We start from the raw sequence: 22,419 nt of genomic DNA on the forward strand, positions 1-22,419 counted from the left end.
CTCCTTTAAAAGCACCAGAGCATAGTTAATGTGGATAGCAGGCTGAACAAAAAATCTCCCTCCAGTGCCTCTGCTCCTTCTTAACACTCATTTGTTTAGTTCCCCCAAATGGCCTCGGGCCTCTTTCCCCAAAGTGGGTGGCAAGGGGGCCCAGGAGGGAGGGAAAGATTTCTGGCTCGATGAACGGGCAAGGAAAAAAGGCCCTCTGGCAGCCAGAGACCATCACATTGAGGCTTTAACATAGGAAGTGAGCAGAATTCTGGAAATCAAATCTGTGCGGTAGGCAAAGTTGAGAGGCAGTAACTTCAAATTTTACCAAGTATGTTTCCTATTATTATTTCAAAGGCTGGATGGGCCTCTGTTGGGTGTACTTTGACTGTGCTTTTCCTGCCTGGCAAAAGGAGGTTGAACTGGATGGCTCCTGGGGTTTTCCAGTGAAATAGTGCTAGTTTTTTTTTAATGTTGTTCATAAAAACTTTGAAAAATTCCCAAAAGTTATTGGCTGTATGAAATGTTTTGAAACATGGGGGGGGGGGGGGCACGCAGTGGAAATTGTGTAACAAGTTTCATCCTGATAGTTCTAAAATGAGGGAAAAAGGAGCCCTGGAAGCTTCTCCACTTCTGCAATTACATAAAGAGAAAGTAATGAAAAATTTCATTATATTGTTATAGTTACAATATGGACCCCTTATGACATTTTAGAAACACTTTAGAAATCCCCTCCCAAATTTAGTAATGAGTATTTAAACATTTTTTTTCATTGATAGCACAGATCGTGTGTGTGTATCAGCTTTGGATAGAATAGGAAAGGGTTAATACCTCTGTGATGTTTGTTTTGCTGTCTCTGCCCCTTTTCTGAAGATTTAACCTCACTTTCTGCCCCTGTGATAATTAGATTTGAAAAAATTGGATTTTTGTGGAAAGAAGGATTGGTGATAAAACCACAAAAATAACAGATACTTTGCATTAGGAACTTCACTGGGAAATATTTGTTTGCATTAAAGTACAGTGTTTTCTTTGTTTTGGAGACAGAAAATTTGCATTTTGTGATATCTGTACAACAATGGATATTTGCAGAGAAGGCGCATGCAGGAAAATTACATAGGGTGCTACTGTGCCAGAAACTGTGTGCTTTTAAATTTTGAATAGCTTCTATACAAGTTGCTTAAAGTTTTGACAATTGACATAACTAGGCCACCTGTGCTAATACAGAGTTTCACCTACAGGGCTGAACATATAGGGCTTCACACAATAATACAGGGCTGCACTTAAAAATACAGGGCTGCACATAATACTAAACAGCTGCTAATACAGGGCTGCACATCGACCAGGCCAGCAGAAACCCCTTAGAGCAGCAATTGGTGTTGTGCCCACGGAGGCCTGGCCAGCCATCCTGTGGTGGAAATCAGGCACTAATGTTATTTGGTGTTGCTCATTGATGTGAGCTAACTTTTATGTATTTTATATATTCTGTATTGCACTTTTGTTGCCATGTAAGCCGCCATGAGCCCCTTTTTGGGAGATGGTGGCGGTATATAAATACAGTTATTATGGTTGTTAAATATAGGAATCCGCTGATTTTGTCTTTGTACTTTTAAAGTATATATTCAGTAATGATTTTATGTGGTAGTTTGTCTTTCATTGTTGAACTGCAGTTTTAAATACTTGTATAGAAGTTCAAATAGCCTTAAGTATATAAAATGAATCCAGAAATATTTTTTTTAAAAAGGCTACACGTTTCATGATATGGCATGACTTTCATCAAAGAACACATGCCAAAAAGTTCTGAAGCCTACACAAATGGAACCAATCAAAAACTCTTAAAAGATTTTGCATAGCCTTGCATGTGTGCAGATTCATTTATAAAAATGCAGTGAACACTCATCCCAAAGCTGCACTGTAAAGAGGAAGCAATTCAACTCAGTAAAAAAGCAGAGGTCCAGCTGACCTGACACAAGAGAAGCCAAAGCTGTATTGAATCCAAATTCCTCTCAGCCTGGAAATGTTGGATATTAGAAATTTCCAGTTTCTGGGGTACATCATAGTGACTGTGCCCACAATGTGAGTAAGATTTGTATCTGACATAACAAGTCTCCACTGTCATCTGTCACTTCACTGTCATTCCTTCTTTGGTTTTTTTGCCAGCTGATTTCAGCCAGTAGAGTGGTTGTGCAGTCAAATCAATTGACAGAAGTAGATTACAGCAGCCAAAGGGCAGCTCAGCTAGCAGATTAGATCAACCAACCTAAGATGAGACCTAACCTAAGAGACTTCTGCCTATTTCTAAACCTTTACAGCTGTTGCTCAATCTATCAGACTGGTATGACTGTGCCCTTTGAACATCCACAAGAATCCTAGGGGATACATGATCTTTGCACATTTTAAAGAAAAATATGACGTCATTACAAGTTTTGAATCTTCCCTTCTGCCAGCCCCCCTATTTACAACTACAGCCTTCTCCCTGTCTCCCTCAAGTCTCACCTTTGAAAATACGGTCATAGTTAGAGAAGTGCTCCCTGACAAGTGAGTATAATCTATTGCATGACAAGTAACAAATTGAACATATTTTCACTGCTTACAGATCATTGAGCATTAACCCCCATAATTCTCAGGCAAAAAGAAAGAAAGAAAAATGAACTGCACAATTACACAGTTATTAGCAGCCATAGAGAACCTTGGGCAAACTGCTTCAAAACTGTATATAACACTGCATTTTATCTCCTCCTAAATCATGGGACTTCTACTTCAGTTAATGGTTCCGAACCCGGAACATATGCACTTTTTATAGCTTGCTTTCATGTTCAGTCTTCATGAAGCTCCTCCTGCTATTTCTCTGTTCCTCCAAATTTAGAATTGGAAGGTTGGAATCAATGTGGACATAATATAAGAGCATCTTTTTTCTCACACTGATTAATCTTGCAGTTTAGCCTTCAAGTAGGGTACCACATAGTCAAATGTCCTAGGTCAAATACTTATGACTCATTGAAAGCATTAAAAATTTGTGCACATTTTATAAATTCCATTCCTTCCTATGCAATATCTTCATGTGCCATGTATCCATTAGGCATTTGCAAAAAGATCAGAAAGTGTCATAAGTCAGATCAGTTTCATATGATTCATATTTACGATATGATATCCAACGTGCAGGCTTGGTGTGCCTCAAACATTAAGAAATTGAAATTTAAGATGCCTTTGTTTGTTAAGTTTTAATTTCTTCATAAGGCTCCGGTGACGCAGTTAAAATTCACAAGTTAAACAAGCCCTGGTGAGAGGTGAAGCCAAACATGTTGGCATACCTCTCAGCCAACCAAGGCTGACAGAGGAGGGAGGTGAAGGCAGAGCGACTGCCATTTTGCCTTTAAATTCCAGAGTGCACCAGAACAGGCACTATTCGCGCTCTAGAAGGGATTGAGAGTGTAGACCAGTGAGAGCTCAGGCAGGGAGACAGTCAGAGTAGAGAGAAGACAGACACATCAAAGACGGAAGGGAGAAGGAAGGAAAGAAGAAGGGAGACAAGTGAGTCATGAGACAGAGAAGGGAGACGGGGAATGTGGATGAAGAAAAAAAAAGGATGAGAGTGGCTGTGGGCTCAGGGGCAGCATGCTGGGACTTGAGTTCTGTTGGACTGGAAAGTGGCTCTTGCGCAAATCTTTTGCACTACAATTTTTTCAAATGATGTTTACTAACAATGTTTGCAAACAGCAGTGTTTTCAAACACCAATGTTTTTAAAAAACAATGTTTACTAACATAATGTTTATGAGCTGCCCCAACAGCCACGTGGCACACCCCATTGTCACACTGTCAGGAAAGCTCCTTCAGGATTTCAACCAGTAGTTGCCTCATACTCTCTCCCTTTCCAAGCAATTTTTTCAGAAAATACTTTTTCGAGCTGCCCCAACAGCCACGTGAAATGTGCCAGTGTGAGATGGCTGTTGCAAGCAACCTCTCTCAATGTTTTGTACCACAATTTTTACCAAAAGCAACAGCTCCATGGCAGCATGGCACACACCAGAGTCACACTGCCAGGACAGCTCCTTCAGGATTTCAAACAACTACCTCATGCTCTCTCCCTTTCCCTACCTCTTATTTCTGGCAATTTTTAAAAGAATTCCACCAATTCCTTTCTTTCTTCCTCTCAGGCCCTTTTCACAGACAACGACTCCACCCCAGGCCCCGGGCCATCCTGGAGGTCTCCTCCTTCCCCATCCCTCCCCTTTCCTTCTGGATGGCACTTGGGGGTCCCTTCCAACTCAATAGAGGAAATATGAGACCAGGCACCCACCCAGTATTCAAATGGATGTACCCTCACAGAGCAACTTAAAAGACAGAGGGCTGGACACACAACAGTCCCCACATGCAGAAATCATTCTTGTGCCTCACGCCAGTCATGTTACACCACTGAGTGGGCACCCCAGGGCACTTGAGCACCTGTAATGCCACAATATTCTTGGCCTTTTCATTTTTTTCAAGACCGGAATCAATTGGGTTGATCCAGACAAACTCATTGATGGTGGGATGCTTTTTCTCACATAGAGAGTTCAGATAATCCAACATACTGCCCAATGTGGGTGTACTGGTAGCTGGTGTATTTTCTCTGGCATTTTACCTGCACCAACTGGACTCACGTATCTTTCACCCAAGTTAGAAGGGCAGCTTTGCTATCCTGATTTAGTGGTTTATTCCACATTTCAGAAGCCACTTACTTCTTTTTTCACCTCTGCAACGCAGTGGCGATGATGCCCCATCCTTGCCAGAAACACATGCCTCGCCTTTGCAGCCACGCCCTTTTGACTGGGGGGGGGGGGCATATTAATAATCAATTACTTAATTTAGAAGCTGGGTGGCCATCTGTCAGGAGATCTTTGAAGGTGCCTTTCTGCCTGGAAGAAGGAAGTTGAATTAGATGGTCTTGGGGGTCCCCTCCAACTCTAGGATTCTATGAAAATGTAGAATTGGTTAATACTGTTTTCTTCTACTGGTTAGTATGAGAGGTATTCAATGTTGTGGCTTTTAAAAAAGGTTTTGTCAAAACTTTTTTAAAATTCCTTAAAATCAGTAGATGTACTATGAATATTTCTGAAAGTTGGGGAAAATGATCTCCTGTTACCTTGTGTCATTGCATAGAAAATTCAAGGAGATAGCTCTAGTAGTTTTTTTAAAAAGTGTTATTTAAAAAACCTTTGAAAATTCCATAGAATCTATGAATAAGCAAAATATTCTGAAATTTGGTAGGCTAAGAGTGGTAAATGTGTTCCACCATCATAGCAAGTTCCACCCCAATAGCTATAGAAATGAGAGATAAAGAAGCCACTGAAGTTTCCCCACTTTTGTAATTACTATAATGGAATAATGAAATTGTGTTACTCATAGTAGCAAAATTTTCACCTAGTTCACTTTAGAAACACCTTAGAAATGAAGTGCCAGTACCCCCTTGTTTTGTAATTACTTTAGAAACATTTTTATTGATTGTACATCTCTAGCATCCACTCTACCATCCCTCTTTGAGCCAAGAAGTCTCAAGGGAGATTTGAAGCACATTTGATGAGGCATGGAATCTTGCACATGATTGTGAGGATATTAAGTGTGCTGAGCTAAATGTGCTAAAAACAGGAAAATGGGGGCAAAGTTTTGTGTATTTATTTATTTATTTTGCATATTAAGAATGTGCAATTTTGTAGTTTTTTTAATATAAATACTTGTTTATAATATTTATATTGTATGTGTGCAGTGGTTGATAACTTTCTCAATGGGGTATTTTGATGTGTCAAAAGCACCCTTTCTCATCAATAGCAACATAATGTGTGAGCATTCTCAAGTTTCTGAGGTGCAGACATATTAAATGGAGACAATTTTAGTTTATTTTTTAAAACTTCATCAAACTATGAATATGTAAATATGCATAATTGGTAATAAACCATGAAAACCAACAGGAACTGAAATAATGACAGCATCATGCATGCCCTTCTGAGTAAATGTGCATACAGTTGAATTATAAATGTGTTAATGTGCCTTTTGTACATTAGATGGACTTATGGGAATATGCATATTGTTCCCATACATTCCATGGTATTTGAATATATCTGTTTATCATGGTTTCAAAACAACCTCTTAAAACTTCTATCATCCCTATGGGAAAGATTCCTGATAGATATCTGTTTGTGGGTATTATTTTATCTATTTTTAGATTCCTGGGTCTTATAAAATCATAGGAAATTCACAGCAAGATCATCTGTCTCCCCAATAACTATTAAGGCAATGGTTCTCAAACTTTGGCCTTCCAGGTGTTTTGGAATCCAACTCCCAGAAGCCCCAGCCAGCCTGGTCAACATTCAGGAATTCTGGGAGCTGAAGTCCAAAATGTCTGGAAAACCAAGTTTTGGGAATTGCTACTTTAAGGTAAATGAAGCTGGAAGATACTGCTGGCCAAATGTGACCCAGAATAGCAGAGCAGGGATGAATGTAAGCCACCAAATTCCAACCCAACATTATAGAAAATAGAGAAACATGGGCATTGCAATTCATGATTCCATTCATTTCTTCTTGTTCAGTTAAGACTTCTCTAGAGTCTTAGTAGAGCACAAGTTGAATGTGAGCCAACAATGTGATGCAGCAGCTAAAAAAAGCCAGTGGGAATTTAGGCTGCATCAAAAGGAGTATAGTGTGTAGATTAAGGGAAGTAATAGCACCCCTCTATTTGACTTTGTCCACAAAACTGTGTCCAATTCTGGGCACCATAGCGCAAGCGGGATATTCACAGACTGGAATGTGTCCAATAGTGGGTGACTAAAATGATCAATGGTCTGGAAACCATTTCCTATGAGGAACAGCTTAAAGAATTGGGTATGTTTAGGCTGCAGAAGAGAAGTCTGAGAGGAGACATTATAGCCATGTTTAAATATTTGAAAGAATGACATAAGGAAGAGGGAATTGGCTTGTTTTCTGCTGCCCTGGAGACTAGGGACCTCATCACACTAGAGCTTGGATCCGCTTTAAATCCACTTTAGAGCAGGATTTTTAAACAGCTCAGCCAGATAAGTCCTAGGCCTCACCAAACTACAAATCCCAGAATTCTGCTGGAGACAGAAACCAGATTTAAAACGGATTCATGCTATAGTGTGATGAGACAGTAGGAGCAATGTGTTCAAATTACAAGAAAGAAGATTCAATCTGAACATTAGGAATAATTTCCTATGGTAAGAGCTGTCAACAGTGTGATGGAGGCTCCTTTTCTGAAGGCTTTTAAATAGAGGCTGCATGTCCACCTCGCGGGGGTGCTTTGATTGTGCTCTTCTTGCATGGATAACCCATTTATTATTACAATATATTACAATATTTATATCCTGCCCTTCTCACCCAACAGGGAACTCAGGGCGGCTTACAATAAAACGCATATATAAAAATTATACAGTTCCATATAAATCAGTTAAAAATTATTAACTTACATCAGTATTCATAAAACACATTATAAAATACAGGTAGGCGTGTTCAGTTCAAAAAACAAAAACAAAAAACTGGGTCTGTCGATTGACTCATGACTCTCCCAACTCTATTATTCTATGATGATATAAAAGGTGTTGGCAAGGATGTGACCACAGCTTGTAGAATCATAGAGTTGGAAGAAATTCCAAGAGCCATCCAATCCAACCCCTTGTACCCTGTTTCCATGAAAATAAGACCTAGTAGAGATTTGCTAGGAGCCCCTGTGGCAAAGTGTGTTAAAGCACTGAGCTGCTGAACTTGCAGACCGAAAGGCCCAGGTTCAAACCCCGGGAGCGGAGTGAGCGGCCGCTGTTAGCTACAGCTTCTGCCAACCTAGCAGTTCGAAAACATGCCAATGTGAGTAGATCAATAGGTACCACTCCAGCGGGAAGGTAATGGCGCTCCATTCAATCATGCCAGCTACCTTGCGGGTATCTACGAACAATGCCGGCTCTTCAGCTTAGAAATGGAGATGAGCACCGACCCCCAGAGTCAGACATGACTAGACTTAACCTTTACCTTTAGAGGTTTTGCTGAATTGCTAAATATAAGGCCTCACTCGAAAGTAAGACCTAGCAAAGTTTTTGTTTGGAAGCATGCTCACTGAACAGAACACCAGAGCATGCAGGATTGGTAAATGTATGTACCATAGATTGTTGTACATGGAAATAATGGTAGTAACAAGAAAATCTTGATAGGGTTCACAGTTGGTCTAGTTATCCTGGTTTGTGATAACAACTACTGTATAATATATAATAAATGTTCCTTTTTTTGTTTAGCAATAAATGTGAATTATTCTTCATGGAAAAATGAGACATCATCTGAAAATAAGACCTAGTGCATCTTTGGGAGCAAAAATTAATACAAGACACTGTCTTATTTTTGGGGAAACACGGTATGCAGAAATACACAATCAAAGTACTCCCAACAGAAGGCTATCCAGCCTCTATTTAAAAACTCTCAGAGAAGAAGACTCCATCACCGTCCAAGGCAGCATATTCCACTGTCAAATGGCTCTTACAATCAGGAAGTTTTTTTTCCCCAAGGTTTAGGTTAAATCTCTTTTCCTGTCATATGAATCTGTTGTTCATGTCAATCTCTGGAGCAGCATCAAAAAAGCTGGCTTCCTTTTGAATATGACATCTTTTCAAACTTTACTTAGGAAAGTTACACATCCCAGAGTCATAAATGAGCATGTCTACTGTAACTATGAGTGATAGTTGAGAAAAGTCTATTCTTCATATACTGAGGCTTGCATATACATTTAACTACAGCTCGACACCAGACTTGCTGCTGTTGATTGATTTTTCACCTTCCTTATTGTTGTTTCTCTTAGTCTTGTTATTGCTGCTCCTGCTGCTAGCATTTCATGTAAGATGTGGCAGATGGCAGGAGGCATCCCATGGAGGGATTGTTCATAGTACATGCATAGCATACCTAAGGCTGAATATCTGAAGAAGCACTAAAGGCAGCAGAGCATGGCACGGGACATAGTCCTCGAATTCCCATCTTGTCCATATCAAAAATTCTGGCAGGGAAGACTAGGCTAACACCAGATCAAGACAAGAGGAAACAGAGAAGCCAAGAAGACTAACCCGTGCCCTCCATTTGGAGCCTATAGTCTCCAAATGTAGAGGGTTTTAACTAAGAGGGGTCTTCTGAAAGGTTCATTTGGAAAATGTGCAAATGCAAACCTTGTTAATAAGATTCCTGCTCCTTCAATCAAGGCCAGTTTGGCAGGAACAATCCTGACTCATCCTTTGTTGTCCTAGGGTGCATCTGCTTTAACTACTTAATGTAGTTTGAAGACAGTTTGGCAGCGCAGTGTTTATATAATGCACACTGTGAATGCCACTTCACATTGTGGCCTGTGTAGCTGTCTCCTCATTTTCTCTTCCCACTTTTCCTTTGTCTTCAGTTTCATACCATTTCTTCAAACTGAATTCATAATACTTATACTCCACTGAAGTGGGTGGAAGAAGAGAAAAGAAGGGTGTTTTACCTATGATTACTTGAAAGATAGGCTGACTGAACAACCAAGATCAACACATGCTTATGCCATCATTATTTTACCAGGTTTCCTAATCCTTCAACTGGAAAAAATGCAGCCACAGATAGGGTAAATGTGTCCTGGTGAGGTCAATATCCACTCCATCGCTGCTATAGGAATTGGCACATTTGTGCTGGCCAAACTCCCATGTGTCTTCTTTTTCTGTGATTGAGCCATGGCTAGGATGTTACAGCCAAATTTACAGTTCTATTTAATGTATCCATAAACAATATGTTCAGTTACTGTCTTTACTCAAGTCTAATGCACCATCAAATCTAACCCACACCTTAATTTTCAAAACTCTGAAACAAAAAACATATTTGTGATTAATATAATGTGCAGCAGCAAAAGGTGCCTTGAACCTTTTCTGCCAAAGTGTGTGGGTGCCTCAACAAACTACAAATCCCAGGATTACATAGCATTGAGCTATGACAATTAAATTACAGATGACATTCTTCAAATAGGAGCTTCAGGTGCTCCTCAAGCAGCTTCCTCTTTTGCTTTGGCTTAACTCTAAGATGACCATATGATGTTAATCTAATGTGCACCCGAATTTTGGCAAGATGATTTAGCTAAAAAAGGTGAGTGTTATATTTGAGTAAATACAACAATATCAACACTTGGAAGATAATACAATAATACAACCACTGGAGTTTTAGTTTACTTAAGTATCGCTTTCAAAAGTTATTCTTTCACTCCTTTAGGTTGTTCTGAACCTTTGGGGATGAAATCAGGACACATACAGGATTATCAGATTACAGCTTCAAGCATCTTCAGAACACTCAACATGGACATGTTTACGTGGGAACCTAGAAAAGCTCGACTAGACAAACAAGGCAAAGTGAACGCCTGGACATCTGGACACAGTGATCAGTCACAGTGGCTACAGGTGACAATTTTTCACTATCAATGGGATCTACTTTTCTAAAGAATGGGAGAACAAATATAAGTGTGTTCATATATACAAGTGGTTAGAGTTATTTTACTTGATAAAAAAGAAAACAGAAATAAGGTGGTTTTCTTAAGCATTGCACTGATGATCTTATTCCTTGAGATTCAGTATGTTTAAAGAGGCATGTAAAACAAACCTGGAGCAGCTATTACATTATGGTTGACTATCAGAAGTCTTCTCCATAAAAAAAGTGATATGACCAAGCCAGAAATGCCTGAAATATGGTTTTTTGGGGGGAAGTCACCCTTACAAAGTGCTAGCTGAAAGATTGCTTCAGCATCTGGCTGGTGACTTGGATTTGTTGTACGTGGACTGCATGAAGAAAAGCCAGGCACCATAGCAGCTTGAACACACCCAGTTCCTTCTAGTTTCACAAGGGTTAGTGTTTGGGGGTCAGATGGCTCCCCCCAAATATGCTTGAGCTTACTATAAGATGATTCCTTGAAGTGAAGTGAATAATATATCATCCCAGATCACAATTGCAGAGCTTTATTGTGTGGTTGATAGGCTACATCAGGTTAGTTCCATAGCAATGGAAGCAAAGTGCCTGGTTTAATTGAATAGTTTTTGAAGCAAGTCTGCAAAATCAGATTTACTGAGGCAAATTAAGTTATTCAGATGGAAAATTCTCAAGTGGCCTGGCATTGTCATTGATTATTTGTCAAAGTGAGTGAATACCTGGTTTTGATTAATGAATTCTGAAAAGCTTTATTTGTCCCACCTCCAATGTGCATTTAGTGACCTGTTTTTCTTCCTTTGGACTTTTTATATTCAATACAAAACCTGTATTAGTCTACTCAAAACAATTCCCCAGATCTGCCTAGCTACCTTTAACAAGTTTAGCCTTTGCAAAATGGATTCTGTGCTGTGAAATCATTAAGAAGCCATTCACATTGCTTGTTTTCAGTGTTAGGATGATTTACAGATGTTCCTGGCTACACTAATATAGAAAAGAGCAACAAATCACCAAAGAGAAGACTATTTGACCAGTCACTGTTCAATTTACATATTAGAAACATTGTATATTGCAGTGATTTGAATCTGCTGTCAGAGAGAAATAGGATTCTCAGCATGAAGTCTTAACTGCGCAAGAAATGTCTACTAGCCCCCTGCAATGTTTTTACATATAAATTATGACTTATTAACTTTTTGGCTTTTTTACCTGTGTTTGCTAAGCAATTTAGCCAAGTAAAAACTGTCTTTGTTCTGAATCTTCAAGTGGGGGAAGAGATGAAGAATTGTGATAAAATAGGTTATTTTTAAAGTCAATATTATAATACCTACCATGTCATAGTGGATTAATCTTTGAGATCTCATGATCTTTTTCTGGAATCGGAAATTACACTTTTTATTCACAATGCATGAGATAAAGCATGCTTTGGATGCTTTTTTCAATGATTTCAGGGGGTTTTGTTCACCAGTTGTTTTGTGTTAAAAAAAAAATTCCCCACATGTAGAAGTATTTTTTTAAAGACTTAAAATGTGAAAAATTTCAGAGCTGTTGTTTATCCCCTTACTCTGCTTGGATAGGTTGTCTCAATATTTTATTTATTTATTTACAGCATTTATATTCCGCCCTTCTCACCCCAAAGGGACTCAGGGTGGATCACAACACATATAGGCAAACATTCAATGCCTTGACATAGAACAAAGTCAAGACAAATGCAGGCTCCGAGCTGGCCTCGAACTCATGACCTCTTGGTCAGAGTGATTGGTCTCAGCTGGCTGCTCACCAGCTTGCGCCACAGCCCAAGCCTGAGAGAAAACCTTTTTCATCAAGGTTGAATCCATTTTTGAACATTTCTTAAATCATTCACATAATCCCAGTCTAGACCTCTGCTTTTCCTCTGAGTGAAGAAGAAAAAAGTACAGACTCGCCTATCACACAATTTATTCATTTATTTAAATATTTATTTAGTTATTAAATTTGTATCATAGCTTTCTCCAAAAATAGAATTCAAGGGAGCTTACAATAGTTAAAGATAACACACTTATAAAAGTTTTTAAAATGTATTAAATATAGCAATCATTAAAACATGATTAAAGATTGTAAAACACTTAAATCTCCTTTAAAGCACCACTTACAAACAAACTAGAATGCCATAATTAACATTCAGAAATTAATGGGTCCTATGTCATCCTCTCTAATGACTGTATTTGAAATTTAAGAAACTGCTGGTCCCAATATCAGAATTACTTTATTCCAGAAAGACTCCTGTTAGCATTCCAATAGCTTGGGCATCCACCTCTGTTTTCTCAAGACTCAGACCAGCACTGGCTTCTTGGCTGGGATAGGACACAACAGCCATAAATATATCATCCTTTCCTTGTTGGCAATACACTGTGCATTTTCCTTCATTTTTAAAGGTGTGTGTGTGTGTGTGTGTGTGTGTGTGTGTGTGTGTGTGTGTGTGTGTGTATATATATATATATATATATATATATATATATATATATATATATATATATATATATATATATATAAAATACTATGCTAAAAAAAGAAATTGACAATATTTTGGTGTTGGAAATGCATGCAGTCACACCTCATTTCTCTCTCTCTTACTGATCTGAAGAAGCAAAATTCATGCAGAGATGATACAGGGATTACTTTCTGGTGCATTATTCCTCTGCTAGTGACAGTGGATCTATAGTTTTGTGCAGATGGGCTGGGAATTAGGGAAGTGAGGAGGAGAGACAATGACAGCCCTTATTATTTTCTCTTTTTCTGTTGTGTTCCAGACACTTTCCCCCCCTGTTGTACCTGATAGGGTATACAAATTGATTCATTTTGCATCCAGATGCCTACTGGCAGATTTTATGTCACTCTAAGAACAGCATTGCCTATTCTCCCATCCCTTTTCAAACTATATAAAATCCCTCTAAAGCAAGTTATGGTTTTTGAAAATAAGTTATTCCCATTTACAATACATAAAAGAATAGTGATGTGAATTTAGAAAGTTTTTTTTGGTAATGATACCTTTTTTAAAGCTTTCGAACATGAAAATAATAGCTGTAAGCAAACACCTGCATTTGCAAGAAGCACTAACCATAACCAAATCAACAAAGAGATTTGTGGCACCTGTGAGTCTTAACACTTTTATTTGGCATAAGCTTTCATGGAAGGCACCTCACTTATCTGGATACAGCAATATACAGATTTCATAGGACTCTTTGATGTCCTTATTGCAACAGATAATCATGTCTCTTTCTGGAATTAGCACAGCAAACATGTCTACTAGTTAAAATTGACAAGGAAAGAGTGAGAATAGGCAATTTAAGACTGGATGACTGTATTGCTATCTATTTGGGCCCCTTCTTAATAGTGTTCCAGAAGACGCAGCTAGTGGGGAATGCAGGTACCCAGCTGTTACATACTTTGCAGTATTCTCTGATTTAGTCTACTTTCTAAGGCACCACAGTAAAAGTACAGGTTGGTAGAGGTTTAGCATCCTTTATCTAGTATTCCAAATCCAAAATCTAAAATTATCCAAATGAGTGTCTGAAATTGTTCAGTGATGACTTATACACAAAAATTGATTCATACACAAAATTCTTTTAAAAATATTGAATAAAATTCACTTCAAGCTATGTGTTTAAGTTACATATGAAACATAAATGAATTCGTAGTTTAGACTTGGCTCCTATCTTCAAGAGGTCTTGTTAAGTATGTAAATGCAAAAGTAAATGTTCTAAAATTCAAAGGGAAAAACTGAAATTTAAAACATTTCTGGCACCAAACATATCAAATAATATTCATTTTGTACTACTGAACAAAACACTACAGCACATTGGCTTGCATGTGACATATGCCTACACTTCTCTCTTTCTGATCCTTTCTGAACATTTCTCAACTGATAAATTTCAGCTAGTTTTTAAAAAATACGTTCAAAAGGCTTCTCAGATACATACAACAATGTTCCACTATAACAAAAGAATTACAATTCAAAACATAAAAGGAAAAAAAATAACCCCATATGAGCTTTTGATTGTTGGGTAGGATTAAAATATCAGTCCTACTGCACCTCCAAAGTGAAACATAAATGTGCCCTGAAACTGAGCAGGATAGTAAACAAACAACAAACAATAACTTTAACTGAAGAATCTACAATGTCCCAGCACTGCTTTCAGTCCAAACTATTCACATCACTGGTCAAGATACATACAATTTATTCCAAGTATCAGTACTTTATAGAACTTCAGAATTTCACATATAATGTCCATGAGCAATATCTAATGCAGTGGTTTTCAACCTGTGGGTCCCCAGATGTTTTGGCCTTCAACTCCCAGAACTCCTAACAGCTGTTAAACTGGCTGGGATTTCTGGCAGTTGTAGGCCAAAACACTTGGGGACCCACAGGTTGAGAACCACTGATCTAAGGCATATGTGGTATACCTTATCTGAGGTCTATGTGACCAGCACAGCATGGATCCAGAGGATGTTCTCAGGGTCTGGCACTGTATGCAACTATAACTTCAGGTTGTTGGCCCTGGACAAATAACATTGCATTTACAGCATTTTTAGCATAGGGCAAATGACAGTTCAGCAAACAATATAGATCATCGGGAAACATCAAACATTGACAAAATGGAGTTGATCAGGCTCACTAAAACAAATCAGCATACAACTGAAGTTTTAATTCTTACTTGATTCCAACACATTCACATCTCATGTACTTGTGATTTTGTTAGTCTGCTGAAATTTTCTCCCACATGCTTTTATCTCCTGATTTCAGTCACCTGCCTAGGAAGTTATAAAAATGTTATGAACAAGGTCACACAACTAAAGCTGATTATTTAATCTGTAGAAACTAAAAGCACAGGGGGAAAGTAAAGTACCAATTGAAACAGCCATTTCATTATTAACTCCCTGTCCTCTGGCATGCAGCCTACCCACTGACTTTGTCTTTGTCCCTACTTGTCATACTTGAAAAATATTAAGGTTTGCCTTTCTTGTGTACTATTAATTCCCATTAATTGGACTGATTAGTGATAAAATGGATTCAGGAGCAGGCAACGCTATTACCTGAGCAATGTTCTTGACATAGATCCGGTAGGTCATCACCTCAGCCTCTTTGCCCTCTATATGATTTCATTTCCAATCCATTATTCATGTTAATTGTGTTGTTAAAGTGTGTAGTGCAGCAATGCCCTTTTGAAAATTGCTTTTAACTTTGCAAACCTTTTGTTCACCATTCATTATATGCAAATGTTTTAGTGACAACGAAGTGTAAGCCTCTCATTTCAATAAAGCAAAATAAATGCTTACTTTATTTTTAATGCAGCATTTAGATTAAAAATGTAGTATTCCTGAAAAGTCATTGAATTTATCCTCACAGGCCACATACAATGAAATTACTAGCAGGGCAGAGAAGAGAAAGTTTGTGAAACTTGATTTTATAAGTGGTATCTCCAGACGTTCATAAAATAAATAGCAGTAAGAGACAGCATTTGTATTTGACTCCTCAGGTGTTGTTTTCCTTTTGAGATTACATGATACATATAAAGAAGAGATGGTATAACACTTGTTATGGAAATATATAGCAATTTACAGTAAATTTCTTCCTATACTTAAGATAATATATCCAGCTTCTAGGGATTTAATAGGGGAAAATATCCAATATGCCAAGTCTTTTACTTAAACTGAAGGTTGACCTAAATGAAATTATAAGTTTATGGCCTGTATTTATCCAGAAGAGCTTAATTGGGGCTGCCCAATTCAAGAGCAATCAAGAAAAGATGAAGTCATTGCTGTAAAATCCACTACTGTAAAATAATATTCTTGATGAACTGAAGATATAGCAAATATTTCTCCAGAAAGAAAACTTATCATAACACTGTTCACTGGGAAGAAGTCCAAGTCCAGAGAATGTTTGCCTTGAGGCCACCATGTCTAGCAAGGTCTGATGGGAATTGAAGTTCAAAAGTTCTGATGAGCATCATCTTGAGCATTGCTGATGTATGATACTGAGCTAAATGGATCAACAGTCTCATTCTATATAAAAAAGATTCCCGTGTTCAGAACCAGTACACATTCTAGTATCAGTCAGAATGTAACTGAGTTCAGCCCAAAAGGTAAATGTCTAAAATAAATTCACAATGGTTGTGACTATTTGGGGGAAATTTTCCCCCATCAAAATCAGTCAATGTCAATGCCTTTTACATTGGTCTTGATCAAGAAAATGAAAAATTGTCAGTCTTACTTTATTTGCATTTATCATATACATACTGGCATTCTCATCTTGCCTTGGACTGACAAACTTTTGCACAAAAAATGTGCATATTGTTGGGCATAGCTTTTCAGAATGTATATATTGTGATGTATTGATATGCATATTTTCCAGATATACCATTTGTTTTATAGCCATGCACATTTTTCTATGCCAAAATGTTCTACAAAAAGCAGACTACATAGATTTCTGAGGCAAAACTTTGTCCCATTGCCAATCTTGGAAGTGCAAAAGATTGGCAATGTTGTGCATTTTTGTACATATTCATAAAGAAATATGAAACCAACCAAGTGTTTATCTTCCCCTGATCATGATCTGTGTGCTTCTGAAGTTTTCTCAAATTTTGTGACAGAGATCTTGTATCACAGGCTGCAGTGAAACTTTACAATGAAGGAGCTACATTGCTGACTTCATACCCAACCCTGTTAGAGAATTGTGTTGTGTATATGGCATCATAAACACACTTCCACTATACAACAAAGCAAAAGATGAAAATATTTTTCTAGTCAAACACAGGGCTGTGTTTCTCATCTGCATGTACTGTCCCACCCGTGTTCCCATTGTACAAGGTTAGCCTGCCTGACAAAGTGCTGCACTGTTGTGCATTGTGATCATTGTGAAACAGCCTTGCTGCCCACTTCACAGTGACACAGTTATGAGGGTGCTCTTCTCTTTGGAATATCACTGTTGTGCAATGCTACAATTCTCAACATCATCTTCAGAAGTGGGTTTATGATGTCATAAATTCCCAACAGGGTACCAGTTGGTGTTTTCCTTTGATTTTAGATTTAAAATTTTCTTTGGGAACTCTAATAAGCTGACAGAATCATCTGACATTTAGAGGAGCAGTGTAGACATAGGAGGAAGATATTACTACATTTGATTATGTTACTCATACTCTACAGGCTAGAGTGCTTCACTGCTCCCTCCCATGCCACCTTGTTCTAATTGCCCTTTGAGAAAATAAGGGTGGGAGGAGATGACCAAGCTGACCCCTTCAAAAGTCTATAGCAGCCACTCCATACCAACCTATGACATCTCCCAGATGTGGAACTTCATTTCACTGGAAACTCAAATGGCACCAATTCTGGCTTCATTAAGGCACCACATAAAGGCATGGATGGTTACATAGATTGCGTTATTTGTTCCAAAATTGTTTTTATGCCCCTCTGGGATATAATTAGATCAAGGCAATATTCTTGGCTTGAAATTCCTTGAAGTCTGAGATGGCCTAGGCCTTGAGACCTGGAAAGCCTATTCTCATAGTTGGGGTCTTTTTTTTCTTTCCCTTTTCTTTTTTTACAAATTACAAACTCAGAACCATAATATGAAATTATAATATGCTAGAGTTCAGAAAGACTGATGTTGAAGCAACTTTGATTATACCCACTAAATGGTAAGCTCCCAAGATAGACCATGTATAAATATAAATTACGAATTTATAGATTATACATTTTTAAAATGCAAATTACATGTTTATTGCTAACAAGAGCCCTCTTCTTTTGCTGTTTCTTTTCCTGGGTAATTACTGAAGTATCTCAATGGACCAGATGGAGATAGTCAAGACAGAAAACTAGTCTCTAAGTGTTGCATCTAGGTGGTCTTCGGGCACTGTCTGAATATGATGATATTGTTGTATGCTTTCAAAAGCTGATACTGCTTCAGGCAAAATGAGGCCAGACTGGTTAAGTGCTTTGTCTCTGGGAGACCAACGTTGGAATTCTTGCTTAGTGATGAAAATTCATTGGGTGATTTGGGCATGTCACACTTCCTCTGCTCCAGAAGAAATAATGAAAGGAAGACTGTTGAATCCTGACTAGGGAGAAGAGCAGATGATTCAATGCACTGTAACAAGAGATTTTTTTCATGTCAGGAGCAACTTTAGAAACTGCAAGTCATTTCTGGTATGACAGAATTGGCCGTCTGCGAGGACGTTGTCCAGGGGATGCCCAGATGTTTGATGTATTAACATCCTTATGGGAGGCTTATCTCATGTCCCATAAATAGAGATAAAAACAATAGTCACCATTAATCATTTCCCACTTGAAATTAATTTCTTAATACTCGGAAAATTTGGTCACATGTAATAAAAAAGAGTTTTGCACCTAGTGCAGGGGTTTTCAAACTTTTTCAGCCATGGAGTTCTTTCTGAAGCAGTTTCTTGTGGAGACCCCAAGAAATGTTTCTATATTATATATTAAATAATATATTATATATAATATATACATATCAGACATAGGCAAATTTTTCGACACAAGACCACATTGTATTTTAAAATTTGACAGACGAGCCAGGCCAGTGGCAGATGAATAACGAGTGTTTGTGTGAACAAACTGAAAAAAACATGAACAAATTCCTATTCATACTGCACATATATTGTTTGTAGTGTAAAGAAAGAAAAAATGAAAGAAAGAAAAAGCACAATCAAAACATCCCCAACAGATGGCCAACAGATGGCCACCCAACCTTTGGAATACTACTACTACTAATAATAATAATAGCAACCCTGGGGTCATTCAGTCCAACCCCCTTCTGTCATGCAGTAAAAGCACAATCAAAGCATCCCCAACAGATGACAATCCAGCCTTTGTAATGATGATGATGATGATGATGATGATGATGATGATGATGTCTGGATGGCAAGGGGGTGAAGGAAAAAGAGTCTGGCTGCAAGGGGGTGAAGGGAAAGGGGTCTGGGTGGAAAGAGGGACCTTGGAGCAGGAGCAACAGCAGGAGGAGAAAAGCGTGGAGCCCCTCATTATGCCTCATGGAGCCCCAGGGGCTCTGCAGAGCACACTTTAAGAACCACTGACCAAGTATTTCATAGTATAAAATATCAATTTTATATGAAAGTTTTACAGTCCCCCCCCCCCAACACAAACATTTTCTGAACAAAAAGCCTGTTACTAGATACCCATATGAGTTTTTAATGCAACATTTCTGCTTTTGGTACCAAACCAGCAATTCTGCACAATTGATATTTTGAACACTCATTTGTGACATCATCATCATGCTGCTTTCCTCTCTTAAAGGAGAATCAACGTGGCTCATTTGTGACATGAGAATTGTATTTTGTGCAAAAAATACAGTTTCCATGAACCCACATTTTGCACAGAATTAGTGAATTTTGCACGAATGTGATTCTGGATGGTGTGTGTACGTACACATGTGTGCATGTTAAAAAAAATACATTTTGGGTAGAAGACAAGTTTTTCAAGAAAAATACTTTCCAGAAGCACACATGGATTTTTTTCATGATAATCATGGAGGGTGTGTAAAAATGTTTTCACACACAAATTGAGCTTCTGGAAATAGTGATTTAGTGCAAAAACTATGTTTTCACAAACAAAAAAATGCACCAATATTATACATTGACTGTTTTTAATGATGGAAATGACTAGTTTAGTAAAGTGCCCTGGTGCTCAAATCCACTTTAACAGCCAGCATTGTGTGAGGAAGATCTATTCAGCTGCTGATTGAGATGCAAGGAGGATCACATTTCCTTCCCCTTTCACACTACCAAAGAAGGCTTTGAGGAGAAAATATACTGGATGGATTCCTGCTTGTGATTGTTACAACCTCATTTGCTGATGGGAGGGGCTGGAAAATATTCCTCCTTGCACTTTCATTGCTGGCTGAACAGATCTCTTTTACACAATGTACCCTAGCTGTTGGCTGTTAAGGCAAGCTTTGGGGGAGGAGCATTTATAATCATGGCAATAATTATACATGCTCATGACTAAATAATCTTACTGAATAAAGAGGAATTGCGGATCTAAAACTCTAGAACTGTGATACAGAATGTCAGCCTTGTTTCTCATGCCCAAAATGCTCCTCATTGTTTCCTTTGTACAGTGCTGTTTTTTGGTTTTTGTTTTGCAAAGTCAATCAGATATATAAACCTTCCTTGCTTAGTTTTTTCCAATATACCTCACAACCTCTGAGGATGCCTGCCATAGATGTGGGTGAAACGTCAGGAGAGAATTCTTCTGGAACATGGCCAGACAGCCTGGGAGACACACAACAACCCTGTGATTCCGGCCGTGAAAGCTTCGACAACACAAAACAAATCAATTTTGCACAAAACCCTTGTGGGTATATGGAAACTGGGTTTTGCTTTTGGTACAGAAAAACAAGGTTTTTTATTATTATTATTATTTTGCCCCTAAATCCAGGTGTATTTCTGAACAGAATAATGTCTCCTGAAACTTCACAATGTGATAATACCAGGCAAGAACTGCTCAGAAATATTCATTTTCTCCTGGAGAAAAATGCAAAAATAATTAATGCTCACTTGTGAGGATAAAATAGTTGAATATTTTGTTTCTAGTAAAGTATAAACTGTAAATCACAGAGACAGAGACGGTTTCGTACAAGCTGAACAAGATGAACTATAGACCAGTCATCCAATATAGTTCCCTGAACAAATTGATTCACATACAAAATTACCTGAATTTTATGGAATATGTACTGTATCTGGGATTTATCATAAAGTTTTAATACAGTAAATCAGGATATGTTTTTACATTTTACCTCCTTACTTATGCAAGTCAGCTGCCAATTTCTACTATACATGCATAAAAAATACAAAAGAAACCTGTGAGCTACTTTCCTTGGAAAGGGGTCTAGAATTGATGTGCTGAGGTTCATTCATATCTCCATGCTATTACAACTCTTACCAGCAAAATGAAGCTGTTTTATAAGACCCCAGTTGATTTAAGAACAGATCTTCATGTTGCCTCTTTTTGCTATGTTTCTTGTCAACACATAGGTAAAGTATGTGTAAACAGATCATATGTCTAAATAGAACATTATAAATAGGAGGTACTTGTCCTTTTCTTCCCTCATTACCAATAAAATCAAGAATCCCACATTTTGGGAAGAGATAAGTAGTGACAAATTCACTTCACATTCACCTTAATTAAAAGACTACAAAATCAGAAGCCAATAAAAAGGGACAGTCTCATAAATTATGTTGATGCTATGAGCTGAAAACAGGGAAAAAACAACACAGCTGTATCTTAGTATATTAAGATACAAAAATAAAGTAAATATCTGTGTTATGTAAACTTTTTTAAAAATTCACTCAGTTTTATATTATTGTAATTGGCATTTATAGCAAAATTCCTAAAGATTAGAGCAGGTAGATATCTGCAAAAGGATGTTCTCTCTAGATCTTGGGTTATTCTTAATTTTATGTTTGTAGTTAGAATGGTTGAAAGTGAATGGTGTCCATCCACTTTCTAGATTTCTGACTGGAATCCTAGAAGATACCCCACTCTTTATATGGTTCAGAAAGTTTCTCATTAAGTTCCTGCCACCCCCACCCCCTTTTACATCATAGTCTAGTGATGTCCAGTTTGGGATGCCCAATAAGGCCCACATTTTGGTCAGTGTATAAGGGCTCCTGGTCTCTTATCCTACTGAGTTAATTGAGTATGAATTACTTCAACACTTTAAACCAAGTCTGACACAAATGAATTAAGCTGGGGACAAAGGAAGACAAAGGGTAAATAGCTGAAAATGTTGGGTACAAGAGGATTAATCAGGTCTGCCCTTGGCAAACCAGGACAGTTGGATGATATGAATCCAGAATTATTAGGATAGGTAAAGGTAACGGTTTCCCCTGATGTTAAGTCCAGTCATGTCTGACTCTAGGGGTTGGTGCTCATTTCTAAGCCGAAGAGCCAGCGTTGTCCGTAGACCC

General features: G+C 38.0%; 1 protein-coding gene across 1 annotated transcript in view; it reads left to right on the forward strand.

The window, feature by feature from the left end:
- edil3 (EGF like repeats and discoidin domains 3) overlaps positions 1–22,419 on the forward strand; it is a 366,806-nt gene that overhangs the window by 284,269 nt on the left and 60,118 nt on the right. Inside the window, exon 9 of the mRNA XM_008103010.3 lies at positions 10,235–10,419. Within this exon, the coding sequence (XP_008101217.1) occupies positions 10,235–10,419 (185 nt within the window). The remainder of the gene's footprint in view (positions 1–10,234; positions 10,420–22,419) is intronic.

The sequence above is a fragment of the Anolis carolinensis genome, chromosome 2, assembly GCF_035594765.1.
Source record: "Anolis carolinensis isolate JA03-04 chromosome 2, rAnoCar3.1.pri, whole genome shotgun sequence".
In the NCBI taxonomy this organism is placed as follows: domain Eukaryota; kingdom Metazoa; phylum Chordata; class Lepidosauria; order Squamata; family Dactyloidae; genus Anolis; species Anolis carolinensis.